A 15,679-nucleotide genomic window follows, 5' to 3' on the forward strand; every position below is an offset into this window, starting at 1 on the left:
GCACCACAGTGAGCATTACATATTCCCACAATTAGGTGCACAACCAGAAAAATAAGAGGACTTCAAAGAATTAAGAGACTATAAGAGAATTCAGTTAGGCGAGAACTTGCAAGAAAAGTGGAACTTTCTCTTTCTTAAAAGATAAAATATCTATAGCTGCACTGATCAGTACAGTGGCCCCTAGCCACATGTATCTATTGAGCACTTGAAATGTGGCTAGTTCAAATGTGCTATACATTAAAAAGAAGCCCTGGTGGTACAATGGTTAAGAGCTCGGCTGCTAACCAAAAAGTCAGCAGTTCAAATCCACCAGCTGCTCCTTGGAAACCCTATAGGGCAGTTCTACCCTGTCCTATAGGGTTGCTATGAGTCGGAATCAACTTGATGGCAATGGATTTGGATTTTATGCATTAAAAAGTACACCAAATTTTGAACAGTTAGTATGAAAAAATAATGTAAAATATCTTAGTAAAATAATTTTCATATTGACTACATGCTGATATAATATTTCAGATCTACTGAGTTAAATAAAATGTTATTAAAATTAACTTTACCTGTTTCTTTTAACTTCTTAATGTGTCCACTGGAAAAATTAATATTATTTATGTGTGTCACATTATAGTTTTGTTGGAAAGGGCTGGTCTAGAATAATCTTAAAGTCTAACAAAGGTGTCATTATTTGAGGCTATAGCCTATGGCAGAGCAACACTGGAAAGGGTTACAAAATTGGAAAGGAGTGGGTTTGTAAACAGAAACCTCATCCACATTCTCAGAGACTTATTGTCTGTGCTCTTCTAGAATGGTAACCCAAAAGCACCTTACCTAGCTGAGAGAGACCTGGGTCATTCTGCCAGTTTGGCCACATTGATAGAGTGGGGATAAATGTAACAAGCACCCAAGATTCATTGTGTCACTCTTTTAAGGGACCGTGGCCTCTAGTTAGTAAGAGTTCGCTTTGTTCACAAATCAAAAGAAATTCTGACTCACTTTAAACCTTTTCCTCAGGACAAGAGAATCACGTCACCTCAGTGATCAGTGTGGGTGGATCAGGAAACAGCTGGAACCCAGTGAGCAAGTTCTTGGGTACAATGAAATAGTTACTCCATATGCCAAAAAAAAAGACCACATGTGGCACTAGATGATGACCAAGGAGAACTATGAGTCATAGCTAGAGTAAAAATAACATCAGGCAAAAAAATAACTTGTATTTTTTTTGTCACCAACTATGCGGTGCTTTTGTATTTATTTTGTTTGTTGCCATCAATTCCGTGCCAGGTATGTTTTTCTCCAGCTCATGATTTCGTTTAAACATCATCCTCCCACTCTCACTGCCAATGACCAAGTCCAGATTTTTGTCACCTCAGCCTGAGTTACTGCAACCAGCTCTTTCCTTGATCTTTTTCCTTCCAATTTATGTTTCTTCAATTTATGATTTACCCTGTTAACTTCTTGTACGTTATCTTTTCTAAAACATGTCACTTTTCTGCTCAAGAAACTAGAATGACTTCCTATTGGTTACCCAAGCAAGTCCAAACTCAGTATGGCATTCCAGTAGACATTCAAAACATGTTAGTTTTTCTTCTTCTTTTTTTCTTCACTACCTCCATTTGGAATGCATTTCCTACCCTTCTCCATCTCTAAATGTTTTTTAAATAAAAATGGATTAGACACTGAATATATGGAAGATATTATTCAAATTTCAGATCCGCTCTAATTCAGGAAGATTTTCTCAATTGATCCCTGACTTTTCTGAACTCTAGAATACCTATAGTCTGTATAACACAGGATTTCACGTCTTGTATATACTCGTATTTTTCCTAATAATTTAATCCCTATAATCATTATACTTGCAACCAATTTGTAAACTCCTCAAGGTCAGGGATTACATTTTACACTTCAAATCAGAAAAGAATATAAATATTTTTGAATGCCTCCTCTGTGCCAAACACTGTAAAATGTGTCAATATTTGCAATCCAGAATTCTCTGTATTCAATTTGCTTTATGTATATTCTCTTCCTTCATTATGTCCATACTACCATGCCAGACTGCCCTGACTCCTTATCCCAGATAACATGGACTGAAGACTCTAAGTAGCAGATTTATTGGTGTTTTGGGATAAAGATGGTGGAATTTCCGCTGCTCATCTTTTTTTCTTGGGCTGCAGCTTCCTGCCTTGCTCCTGGGGCTCCTTTCTCTATCAACCTTTTCTCTTCTTCTCTCTAGCTCCCTCTAACAGATTCTGTTTTATGCAACACAGTTTATCTCTGACTCACTCCTCATGTAACCATAAGAAGGCCTATCTTAAAAACTAAATATACCTGTTAGTAGGGGGTATTCTAAAACAAAGAAAGGTCTCTCTCTCTCAGGTATTCTGCAAGTCTTAAAGGAGTATTCTTTTTTCTCTGATACACAAACATTTTCTCATTTAATCCTCATAACAATCCATTTCACAACGCCTAGCAGTAAACATTTTGTTGTGTGTTGACTATGTACCAGGCATTGCTTTCAATGTATTATACATAGTATCTCATTTAACCCGCCATGAGTCCATGGCAACTAACAACAACATAAATGCAAGAGGGATGTATTATTATTCACATTTTACAGATTAGGAAATGAGAGTGAAAATAAATTATCTAAGAGGACTAAGAGTAAGTGAAAGCCAGAATTAAAAACTAGTCCGTCTGATTCCAGAGCCCAAGTCCTTAAAAATGTTGCTGTCCTGCCTCACAGAGAAGGAAACTGAGACTCAGAGGTTAAGCGATCTGCTGTGGTCACACAGATGGTGACTAATGTGACTAAATTCCTTTCTCTATTCACCAGACCATATGGTGTTCCATTCTCCGCTTTGTTTGGGAGAATGATGCTGTCCTTTCCTTGGTGTTTTCACTTGACTTCCCTAACAAGTACATAAAATGACTTAACTGTGTGTATTGCCTTCACTGAGGTCCAAACGACAGGTCAGGCCTTCTGTAAGACTCATCTTTTATTCCTCCTTCTCCTTGACCCCTCCATATCCATTCCATCAATAAATCTCCCACCGATATACTTTTTTCCATTCCATCTTGCCTGGTCCATCTCAACTGCCATCTAACTACTCTCTCTACTTCCAGTCAGACTTCCAGAGGTTTAAATGAGAAACTCATTTGCTCTGTAAACCTTCACCTAAAGCACAATAAAAAAAAAAGACATTAAATGCTTTACTCAAACAAAGGGAAAAACAGAACCTCATGCTAGAGACACTCTAGTGCTCTGACTCTACATCTTGCTGCCTTTACTTTTGTTTATTTCTGACAAAAACCTGTTACCCGTTGCCAGTGAGTCGATCCTGACTCATAGTGACCCTATAGGACAGAGTAGAACTGCCCCGTAGGGTTTCCAAGAAACAGCTGGTGGATTTGAACTGTTGACCTTTTGGTTACTAGCTGAGCTCTTAAGCACTGTGCCACCAGGGCTCCTGTTTCTGACAAGGAGTTGAAAAAACTGGAATCAGACTACCTTTGCACATATCCAGGTTCTGCCCCTCACCAGCCCATGTATCTTGTTATTTACTTGGCCACTCTAAGTAAATAGTTACAGCATGTTTACTTGGGGAATAATAACAATGGCTGCCTCATGGAGTTGTGAGGAATAACTGAGTTAATACTGAGAAGACATTTGGTCAGTACCCGGACCATTGTAAATGTTTGATATATATATTTTGAATCTATTTCTTTGAATTAACTGCTGAGTATAATTAATATTTAAAAAAAAAAATCTCCAGAGTAGCTGGACAGTAAATCAGTTCCTGTCACTCTGCTGATGAAAATCTCCAATGGCTTCCTTCCCTTTACCCTGAGATTGAATGCCACTCTAGACAGCGGCCAACAAGGCCCTGTATGACCTGACCCTACCCTCCTTTCCAGCCTCATCTTAGGTCACTCTTCTTACTGGTCACACTTCAACCACACTGGCCTTTTCTCAGTTCCATGAATAGATTAAGCTTTCCTTATTTTGAACTTTGCATATATTGTTTGTCTGGAAAGGCTCTTCCTTCTTCTCTTTAAGCTGGTTGTCTTCTTATCAAATCACCTCTTTAAATTCTACCTTCTCTATACAAAGCCCGTCCTAACCTTCTTATTCATAATCATGCCATATTTGTTTTCTTTGAAACTCAGCATAATTAATAGGGTTTTTTGTTTATTGTTCACTCATTTATTGCTTATTTCTTCTATAGACCAAAAGTTCCTTGACAGCAAGGACCACACATATTATACGTGATATGTATAATACACTTCATCATAGTTATAGACTCCAAACCAAGTTGCTTTTTTTCATTGTTGTTGTTGTTAGGTGCTGTCAAGTTGGTTCCAACTTGAGCGACCCTATGTACAACAGAACAAAACACTGCCTGGTCCTACGTCATCACAATCATTGCTAAGTCTCAGTCCATTGTTGCAGCCACTGTGTTAATCCATCTCATTGAAGGTCTTCCTCTTTTTTGCTGACCCTCTACCTTACCAAGCATGATGTCCTCTTCCAGGGACTGGTCCTTCCTGACAACATGTCCAAAGTAAGTAACACAAAGCTTAGCTATCCTGGCTTCTAAGGAGCATTCTGGCTCTACTTCTTCCAAGACAGATGTGTTCATTTTTCTAGCAGTCCGTGGTATATTTAATATTCTTCACCAACCTGATCATTCAAATGCATGAATTCTTCTTCAGTCTTCCTTATTTACTGTTCATCTTTCTCATGCATACGAGGTGATTAAAAATACCATGGCTTGGGTCAGGTGCACCTTAGTCCTCAAAGTGACATCTTTGCCGTTTAACACTTTAAAGAGGTCTTTTGCAGCAGATTTGCCCAATGCAATAAGTCGTTTGATTTCCTGACTGTTGCTTCCATGGGTGTTGATTGCGGATCCAAGTAAATGAAATCCTTGACAACTTCAATATTTTGTCCATTTATCTTGATGTTGCTTACTGGTCTAGTTGTGAGGAGTTTTGTTTTCTTTGTGTTAAAGTGTAATCCATACTAAAGGCTGTAGTCTTTGATCTTCATCAGTAAGTGCTTCAAGTCCTCTTTACTTTCAGCAAGCAAGGTTGTATCATCTGTATATCACAGATTGTTAACGAGTCTTCCTCCAATCCTGATGCTGCGTTCTTCTTTATATAGTCCAGCTTCTCGGATTATTTGCTCTGCAAACAGATTCAATAAGTATGGTAAAAGGACATAACCCTGACACAAACCTTTCCTGACTTTAAACCATGCAGTATCCCCTTGTTCTGTTCAAACGACTGCTTCTTGGTCTGTGCGGTTTGGCATGGGCACCATTAAGTGTTCTGGAATTCCCATTCTTTGCAATATTATCCATAATTTGTTATGATCCACACAGTCAAATGCCTTTGCATAGTCAATAAAACACAGATAAACATCTTTCTGGTATTCTCTGCTTTCAGCCAAGATCCAGCTAACAGCAGTAATGATATCCTTGTTCCACGTCCTCTTCTGAATTTTGCTTGAATGTCTGGCAGTACCCTGTCGATGTACTGCACCAACCATTTTTTATTATCTTCACCAAAATTTTACTTGCGTGTGATGTTAAAAGATATAATTCGATAATTTCCGCATTCTGTTGGATCACCTTTCTTTGGAATGGGCACAAATACGGATTCTTCTAGTCGGTTGGCCAGGTAGCTGTCTTCCAAATTTCTTGGCATAGACAAGTGATTGCTTCCCCAAAACAAGTTAGCATACAATAAATATTCGTTGAATGAATGCACAGATACACTAGAAAGATAAAGCATAAACAAACAAAATGACTAGAAAACAAGTCTAAGGTAGCATGTAGAAAGTGTTTGCCAGTGTGCTGCAGACTAAATACATGATCTGTGAGGGAAGCCAAAAGAAAGGAGGGAAGAGTTACATGAGAAGCGATTAATCAAAGATTGCTTCTTGGAGGTAGTAAGACTTCACTGTGAAATATTGCATATCTTTGGATTGGCAGGAAAAAATATTTAGCTGGAAGAAATTTTATGCATATGGGGAAACTGTAAGAAATCTAACTTGCTAGGAATAAAGATGTTATGTTGGAGAGTAATTAACAATAATAATATGAGATTAGTTTATGAAGGACACAAGAAATAACATGTTCATATAGCAATTAAAAATTCATGTTACTGGTTGAGTTTTAAAGAAATATAGTAGAAATTACGCATTTTGTTTTATATTCTTCCAAATGGTCACATCTAGGGGCTTTACACTTAGCCCAATACTGCTGTCATTGCTCAAAACTTTTTTGGAAATGTACCCTGTGAAATAGTCTTTTTATGCATTATACAATATACTTTTTTTTTTCTCAGTAGTCTGGCAAATACTTGCCCTTTAGGATTAATGCCATTTTAAGAAATAGTCAAAAGTCATCTAGAACCAAGCTTAATAGATGAAGTGGTGATAAGCTGCTATTACTATCTGGGATTAAACCTAAGGTGTTGCTCTAATGGTCTGCATCTACATCTGTCCAGGTATGTATGTATATATGTACATATATATGTATGGAGCCCTGGTGGCCCACTGGTTGTGTTGGGCTGCTAACCAAAAGACTGGCAGTTTGAATCCACCAGCTGCTCCTTGGAAAACCTATGGGGCTGTTCTACTTTGTCTTCTAGGGTCACTATGAGTCGGATTTTTTTTTTTTAATGTATGTATGTATGCATGTATCTATTCATCTATCCATCTATCTAAAGGAGCTGGGTGGCACAAGCAGTTTGCATTTGAACCCACCTACCAGTTCCATGGAAGAAAAGGCCTACCATAAAGATTATATCCAAGAAAACCGTGTGGGGTAGTTCCACTCTGTAACACATGAGGTCACCTTGAGTTGGGGGCTGACTCTACGGCAGCTAACAACAACAACAGCAAAAATAACAAACAACAACATTTTGTGGCATGGCTTCTGTTGTTAATTGCTCGAGTCTAATTTGACTCATGGTGACCCCACGCGCTACACAGTAGAACTGCTCCGTAGGGTTTTCTTGGCTGTAATCTTAACGGAAGCTGATTGACAGGCCTATATATCGCTGAGTGGGTTCAAACTGCCGATCTTTATGTTAACAGTCAATCACAAATGGTTTTCACCACCTAGGGACCTTATGGCTCCTAAAAAACATCAAACCAAACCCGCTGCCATTGAGTCGATTCTGACTCACAGTGACACTATAGTATGCTCTAAAGGCCTTACAACTGAAAAGAATTCCAGTATCTTGTGAGGAAGTACAACATAACTGGAATGAGAATACAGCCTCCCAAAGGGAAAAATATTCTCGTTTACAAACATCCATTCTGGTAGTTGCTTTAAAAAAAATTAGTCTTTCTGCGTTTTTTAAAACCACATCTTTTACTTAGTTTATAAGATTTTAACTTACTTTTATTGCATTTGTAATAGGCAGGGTTTATTAAATACAAATGTCTTATTTTTAGGCTTTGGCTATACTAAGTCTGCACTCTTTAGGGGATCTCTGTGCTCAGAGCCAGAGTCTAATGATTCTTTATAACAGAAGGGAGAGTCTTAAAAATAAAACATCTTTAAATAGACAATTTGTGTAAAACACTAAGGATAGTGCCTCGCACATAAGATATATTCAATAAATGTTGATTCCTTGCCATTAATCATGTTTTGAGACAATGAATAAGGAAAACCGAAGAATTGACTCATTTGAATTATGGTGTTGGTGAAGAATATTGAATATACCATGGACTGCCAGAAGAATGAATAAGTCTGTCTTGGAAGAAGTACAGCCAGAATGCTCCTTGGATGTGAGGATGGCGAGACTTTATCTTATGTACTTTGGACATGTTACAGTCCCTGCAGGAGGACATCATGCTTGGTAAGGTAGAGGGTTAGGGAAAAAGAGGAAGACCCTGAACGACATGGATTGACACAGAGGCTGCAGCAATGGGCTCAAACATAGCAATGATTTTGAGGATGCCGCAGGAATGGGTAGTGTTTCGTTCTGTTGTACACAAAGTCAGTATGAGTTGGAACTGACTCGACAGCACCTAATAACAACAACTAAAATATCATCTATAGGGTGGAGCCCTGGTGGTGCAGTGGTTAAGAGCTCAGCTGCTAACCAAAAGGTCGGCAGTTCGAATCCACCAGGTGCTCCTTGGAAACCCTATGGGGCAGTTCTACTCTGTCCTATAGGGTCGCTGTGAGTCAGAATCAACTCGGCAGCAACGAGGTATAGCTTTATTTTACTTTTATCCATAATAAGCTCCATGTTTTGAATATACAGGAACAGTGGAAATGGTGGGCCTATGTATGGAGGCTCATAACAAGGCCTTTTATGTAAGATAGGAATTTTTAGTTCAGTTATTGGTATTATAAAACTGGTTGTTTGGATTCAGAAATGAAACTGCCTAGTTATAAAAATACAGTTTGTTCTTTTTCTAATTTATTTGGTTAGAGAATCGGTCAGACGCTTTTGAGTCATTTCCTATGTGAAATACAACGCTTATACATAGGAATCGTGGGACATTTGAAAATTATAACCTCTCATGAACTAATTCTCTTAGTCATATTTTCTCTGGTTATTATTTTATCAATCTGGGTCGAATCTGGAGAGAGAAACCACATAGTAATTTGAACAGATAAAGTTTAAAATAAATAATAATTAACTATAATGGTGAGTGAGAGTTCCTGGGTGGTGCAAACGGTTAATATGCTTGGTTGTTAACCAGAAGGTTGGAGGTTTGAGTCTACCAGAGATACCTCAGAAGAAAGACCTGGCAATCTAGTTCTGAAAAAATAAGCCTTGCCCCTATGGAACACAGTTCCATTCTGACACACACAGGGTTGCCAGGAGTTGGAGTTGACTCGATGGCAATTGAAAAATAATAGATTGGAGTAACACAGTATCAGCTGGTAAGAAGCAAAAAGAACCCTAAAGAATATAGGAATAGCATGTATATTAAAAGCAGTCACTATCTCTAGCACTGAGATAGAGTTCCCAAGGAGGAGCTCCCTGGAGCTGACAGCCAGACCTTGTTGGAGAGGGCAATTGCGGCTTACTGAATAGCAGACAAGTTGCTATGATACCACTGCAATATGCTGGAAATCTGCCTTTGGAACTTGCTGGAAATATACCCTCTACGGTGCCAGAGAACACTGTTCATGGGGAGGCACTCTACTTCAAGACCACCTGAGGAGGTGCCAGGGGAGCAGCTGATTGTTGGGTACTGCTGGCTGCCATACACCGAAAAACCCTGGTGCTGGAGAAAGCCACATGTACTACAGGAACTGAACTCTGGAGACCTCTTCCACCATGCAGAAGCTTGCCAAGCAAGCACACCAGAACCAGGAAACAAAACTCCTTTTTCTTGCATTGTCTGTATAGCACCCTCTACTGGCAAAGCTTAATATCATGCTAGCTGGAAAAGTAAACATATTTAAAGGGCCCAGATCCATTTTCATGAAGCAGGCTAAAAGTTTAGATTTGGAGATTAGAGGCAATAACTAGTATTATTTGCTGATGTTCCAAAGACAGAAAAATATTAATGTGAATATTCACAGAATGCCCCTTCCCCCGATTCATGGCTTCTAGTGTGAAAAAAACTTTGGAGGTTCAGGCATCCATCAAGCCTGGGTTAATCAAGAGAGAGGGCCAGAGAAATAAATACAGTAAAACTATATTGATTTACATTATAAAAGGAAGAGAGTGGGAGGGTTAGGGAAATAAAAAGTGATACAGGATTATTTTAGGGGGATAATTTTGGGGAGTTTTGAAAAAGAGAAGTGGTAGAGTAGGTCTCATACTGTGATGAAAGGTTCTTTGGGAAACACAGAGTTGAAAGAATTTGAGAATATGTGTATATGTAATTACTCTTTGGATTTTCTTTTTTTTGTATGCCAGAAATAAATATTTACATTACTTTTTAATTAATTTGAATGTTGATGTTGAGTTTCTTCTAAAAGCAACCCTGTGTTGAGAGAGATCACAAGGAGGTCCAGATTTATTTGGGTTACAATGACCACAACATTTTAAAGCTTTTTTTTATAGGCCACCAAAGTTTTAAACATTCAGATTTTTTTATTTACTTGCCAAGGTATAACAGCACTTAGTCTAATATCCTGCACAGAAATATTAAATTATTGACTGCTATCATACCTTGCTGCCTTAGTTATCTAGTGCTGCTATAACAGAAATACCACAAATGGATGGCTTTAACAAACAGAAGTTTATTCTCTCACAGTTGAGGAGGCTAGAAGTTCTAACTCAGGGCACCAGCTCCAAGGGAAGGCTTTCTCTGTCGGCTCTGGGGGAAGGCCCTGGTCATCAATCTTCCCCGAGTCTAGGATTGTGGCCCAGCACAGGGATCCCAGGTCCAAAGGATGTGCTGTTGCCAGTGCTTCTTTCTTGGTGGTATGAGGCCCCTATCTCTCTGCTTGCTTCTCTCTCCTTTTATCTCTTGTGAGAGAAAAGGTGATGCGGGCCACACCCCAGGGAAACTCTCCTTATATCGGATCAGGGCTGTGACTTGAGTAAGGGTGTCGCATGCCACCCTAATCTTCTTTAATTTAACCTAATCTTGTCTCATTAATCTCAGGCAGAGATTAGGATTTACAGCACATAGGAAATCACATCAGATCACGAAATGGTGGACAACCACACAAAACTGGGAATCACGGCCCAGCCAAGTTGACACATTTTTATTTTTTTATTTTTATTGTACTTCAGGTGAAGTCTTACAGAACAAATAGTTTCTCATGAAACAGAAGTACACATGTTGTTTTATGACACTGGTTAACAACCCCACAACATATCAACCCTCTAACTTCTCAACCTTTTTTTTTGGTGAAAATACACATAGCCAAAGATACACCATTTCTCAAAAATTTCTACATGCACAGTTCAGTGACATTGACTACGCTCTTTGAATTGTGCTGTTATTCTCACTTAAGATGAAGGCTTACAGAACAAAATAGTTTCTCATTTAACAGTTACTACAAATGTTGTATGCCCTATGACAATGGTTAACAATCTCACAACACATCAACAATATCCTTACTCAACCATGGGTTCCCTATCACCAGCTTCCTTGTCCCCTTCTGCTTTCTGGCCCTTGTCACTGGACTCCTGTACCTTGTTAGTCTCATTTGGTTTTATGGGGCTGTCCACTCCCAGGCTGAACAGTGAACCTCAGAGGTAACTTCACCACTGAGCTAGAAGGGTGTTTGGGGGCCATACTCTTGGGGTTTCTCCAGTCTCCTTTAGGCCAGTAAATCTGGTCTTTTTTGTGTGGGTTAGAATTATGCTCTACATCCTTCTCCAGCTCTGTCCAGAACCCTCTGTTGTGATCCTGGTCAGAGCAGTCAGTGGTGGTAGCCGGGCACCATCTAGCTGTACTGGACTCAGTCCGGTGGAGGCCTTGGTAGCTGTAGACAATTAGTCCTTCGGACTAATCTTTTCTTTGTATCCTGTTCTCTTCATTCTCCCTTGCTCCCGAAGGGATGAGACCCGTGGAGTATCTTAGATGGCCGCTCACAGGCTTTTAAGACCCCAGACAATACTCACCAAGGTAGAATGTAGAGCATTGTCTTTATAACAAGCTGCCAAGTTGACACATATTTTTGAGAGACACAATTCAATCCATGACACTTGCCAACTGTTTCCAAATTTATTATTTCCAATTCAGTTGGTCCTAATACTGCTTGTGAATACTCTTAACCAGTTTCTAATTAGTCATTCTGCATTTACCAAAGTAGGTTTAAAAATCTTTATCACATTCCTTATGTATCCATGTCTATCCTCAAATCCAAAGCCCAACTCTTAGCAGACAGCCTAGTGCTTGCTGCCAGGAGAATAAACTCCACAGGCCTTCTACTTTTGTGCCTTTACACTTAAGTTGTATCTCTCACTCACTAAGTTGTATCTTCGCTTCTCTCCTGCTTCAGAAGCAGCAGCAGCCATCCTTCTGACCAACCTTAATCTTCTCCTAAGCTTTTGGTCTCATCCTCTTCTAGGCATATTGCTTCAGCAGTTATGCCCTCCTCTATCCCTCTTGGACCTTAAATCTCTCGCTATTTCTTAACTCTTACTCCTTAGCCTGTAAACATGCTTGAAACTCTGGATCTCCTTTCAGTATCATCTTCCCCACCTCTGTCCTCTTTTTTACAAATTCCATTTAAAGATTAGCTATCCAATCCAGCGTAATCTTCACTTTTCCATTCCCTATTGGAAGTAATCTCTCCTTCCCATCTTTTATGGCTTTGATCAGTGTCTTCCAAATATTATTACTAGTTATGAACAAGGCTAATTAATCTCTGTAGTTGAATTCTAGAAGCCAGATGGGCAGGATCTTTATATTACTTGCTTCTTCCCTATGCATAAAATACAGTACCTTACAAACAGTAGGAACTTAAAAATGTTTGATAAATGGATAAATGAATTGGTCAATTATTAGATGTATATATCTCCCTCAGGGGCAATGGTGGTTCGATGATAAAATTCTCACCTTCCATGTGGGAGACCGACTTTGATTCCTAGCCAATGAAACAAGTCATGTACAGCCACCACCAGTCTGTCAGTGGAGGCTTTATGTTGGTATGATGCTGAACAGGCTTCAGCGGAGCTTCCAGACTCTGCTTTCAAACTAAGATGGACTAGGAAGAAAGGCCTGGTGATCTACTTCCAAAAATCAGCCAGTGAAGACCTTATGAATCACAATGGTCTGATCCATGATCTAGTATGTGGATGGCACAGGAGCAGACAGTTCACTCTATTGTGCATGGGGTTGTCAGGAGTTGGGGCAGACTCAACAGCACTAACATGTCTCCCTCAGTTACATTGATTTTTTCTTCTCATTTCTTCTAAATGTTTTAGTTGAGCTTGTTATCCTTTTTGTCTCTATTTTTCTTTGTTTGTATTTATTCCCTTTCTACATCCATTTTCTTTTCTTTCTCTGCTCCTTCATAAAACATAACATTTTACATGAAATGTAACATTTTTATGTTTATTGCAGTTATATAAATCAGAATTAAGCGTTACGGGAAAAAATGAAGTTAGAAATAGAAATCATGGGGTGATACTGAATTCATATTAATCTCAGTTGGGCAAAACAGTCCAAGATAACATTGAATCAGTTGTTTCAGTTCACTATGTGTTATGGATGGAACTGTGTCCCCCAGAAATGTGTGTCAACTTGGCTAAGCCATGGTTCCCAGTATTGTGTGGTTGTCCACCATTCTGTGATCTGATGTGATTTTCCTACGTGTTGTAAATCCTACCTCTATGATGTTAATGAGGCAGGATGAGAGGAAGTTATGTTAACGAGGCAAGACTCAATCTACGGGATTAAGTTGTATGTTGAGTTAATCTCTTTTGAGATATAAAAGATGGAATCGAACAGAGAGCAGAGGGACCTCATACCACCAAGGAAGAAGAGCCAGGAGAACAGTGCATCCTTTGGAACCAAGTTCCCTGCACTGAGAAACTCCTAGACTCAAGGGAAGATTGATGACAAGGACCTTCTCCCAGAGCCAACAGAGAGAGAAAGCCTTCCCCTGGAGTTGGCACACTGATTTCAGACTTCTAGCCTCCTAGTCTGTGAGAGGGTAAGTTTCTCTTTGTTAAAGCCATCCACTTGTGGTATTTCTGTTACAGCGGCACTGGATAACTAAGATAGTATGTTTACAAATTAATTAATATGTAAACAGCATACTTCATCAAATATATTCAACTTAAACAGTGGTCCAAATGTATTCTGACAAGTGCATGATCAAATATAATACCTCCTATAAACAGTTTATTACTCTTTCCATGACCCACCCAGGATCTGGCCTTTAACTTGGATTTTTAAAATATGACCTAATAGAGCTCTGCACTGTCCACATTTCATCTTCAAATGAGATTTTTATGGTATGATTAATTTCATGTAAAGAATGGACTTGGTTAATACTCTGAGTGGAAAATATCAAAAAATTATAAAGAATATCTGCAATGCTTTCATGTGTATTTCATGTTTCTCAGGTAATCTACAAACTAAGCAAAAAGTTTAGAGAGTTAGAAACAAATAACAGACAACCATTATCACATGTTAGATAAAAATTACTGTTGACATGCTACAGCCCAATACATTTGTCTTTCTTTTTCATGCAGTTTCTGACTGGGTCAATAGCAGCATCATTATACTGTTACTGAAGATAAAGACAGGCCAAAATAAAATTGTATCTATATAATACACCTAAGGAGAAGCCTCGGTGGCACAATGGTTAAGTGCTATGTTACTAACTAAAAGGTCAGCAGTTCGAACCCACTGACCTTGAAGAAGCAAACAGCCATGTTGTGAAAGGGCCTTGTGGTAAGGGTGGCCTTAGGCACTAAGAATGATCTCTAGTCAACAACTAGCAAGAAAACAGGGACCTCAGCGATACAGCTGCAAGAAAATGAATTCTGCCAACAATCTGAATGAGTTTGGAAGTGGATTCTTCCCCAGTGCTTCCAGATGAGAACACAAGTCTGGCTGACACCTTGACTTCAGCCTTGTGAGACCCTGAGCAGAGGCCCCTGCTTGGACTTCTGACCTACAGAAAATATGCTATAATAAATGGGTGTTGTGTTAAACACAAAGAGCCCTGGTGGTGCAGTGGTTAAGTGCTCACCTGTTAACTGAAAGGTCAGCAGTTTGAACCTATCAGCTGCTCCATGAGAGAAAGATGTGGCAGTCTATTTCCGTAAAAGATACAGCCTTGGAAACCCTATGGGGCAGTTCTACTCTGTCCTATAGGGTCGCTATGAGTCGGAATCGACTTGATGGCAATGGGTTGGGTTTTGGGTGTTAAACCACTAAGTTTGTGGTAATTTGTAGACAGAACAGACAACTGATATAAGCAAAGGCCAATAATATTATAACCTTCCCACAGTTAAGGAGACTGGGACAGAAAGATGGAACTGATTTGCCTAATTTTATTTTGGGAATTAGTGACAGGACTGAGATTGGTACCTAGGATTCTCATGTATATGCCAGCATTCTTTCCACAGTTTCATAATGTCCCACACACAAATTAATATTATTAGTAGATTTTCTTTACCCCACCATCAAGATGGATAATTCAAAGCATAATAAATTGCCTTTTTTTAAGAGTTCAGTGCAAGGTCAAGCAATGATTTTATTAATTCTCACATCAACCTGTATTATAATAAAAACATGAATCAAAATAATATTACATATAATTAAGTTCACAATATTTTTAAAAAAATCTTGAATCAAATGCTAATCCTCATCACTGAACAAACAATATTCTGAATAGTTAAGATCAGGAAATGCGATAGGTAATTCCACCCACTTTTTGTACTGCTTCTTTGGTGATTTGTTTTTGAAACTGACTACAAAATTCTTTATTTTGAGACAAGGCAAATCTAAACCTCTGTGCACCATCATCGTTCCCCAAGCCTGGAAAACAAAAGGGAGAGCGAGAGGAAAAGTTAAATGCACACCAATTAAGTATTACTTTTGGCCAAATAAAATTAAGCCCACAGCAATTTACTCACTTGGCCACACTTGCAGATAATCTCGCCATTTGTTTGACAGTCGGCAAACTTTTTTTGCAATGCTTTGTTTTCTCTCACAATGTAGAGCTCCCTAAAATTAGCAAGAAGTAAGAATCATCCCTGAGAAGTCACAAAGGACCCATATGCA

At 38.9% G+C, this 15,679-nt stretch overlaps 1 protein-coding gene across 5 annotated transcripts in view; it reads right to left on the reverse strand.

Moving 5' to 3' along the window:
- Positions 1-14,753: 14,753 nt before the first annotated feature.
- IFIH1 (interferon induced with helicase C domain 1) overlaps positions 14,754-15,679 on the reverse strand; it is a 106,281-nt gene continuing 105,355 nt past the window's right edge. For 4 of the 5 annotated variants that reach the window (XM_023730481.1, XM_023730482.1, XM_023730480.1 and 1 more), the window contains 2 exons: positions 15,532-15,622; positions 14,754-15,433 (listed from right to left, as the gene is read on the reverse strand). In XM_023730481.1, the coding sequence (XP_023586249.1) occupies positions 15,254-15,433; positions 15,532-15,622 (271 nt within the window). In that variant the 3' untranslated portion in view covers positions 14,754-15,253. The remainder of the gene's footprint in view (positions 15,434-15,531; positions 15,623-15,679) is intronic. The other variant, XM_004375429.3, reaches the window with a different exon arrangement.

This window comes from Trichechus manatus, unplaced genomic scaffold (assembly GCF_000243295.1).
Source record: "Trichechus manatus latirostris isolate Lorelei unplaced genomic scaffold, TriManLat1.0 scaffold00036, whole genome shotgun sequence".
In the NCBI taxonomy this organism is placed as follows: domain Eukaryota; kingdom Metazoa; phylum Chordata; class Mammalia; order Sirenia; family Trichechidae; genus Trichechus; species Trichechus manatus.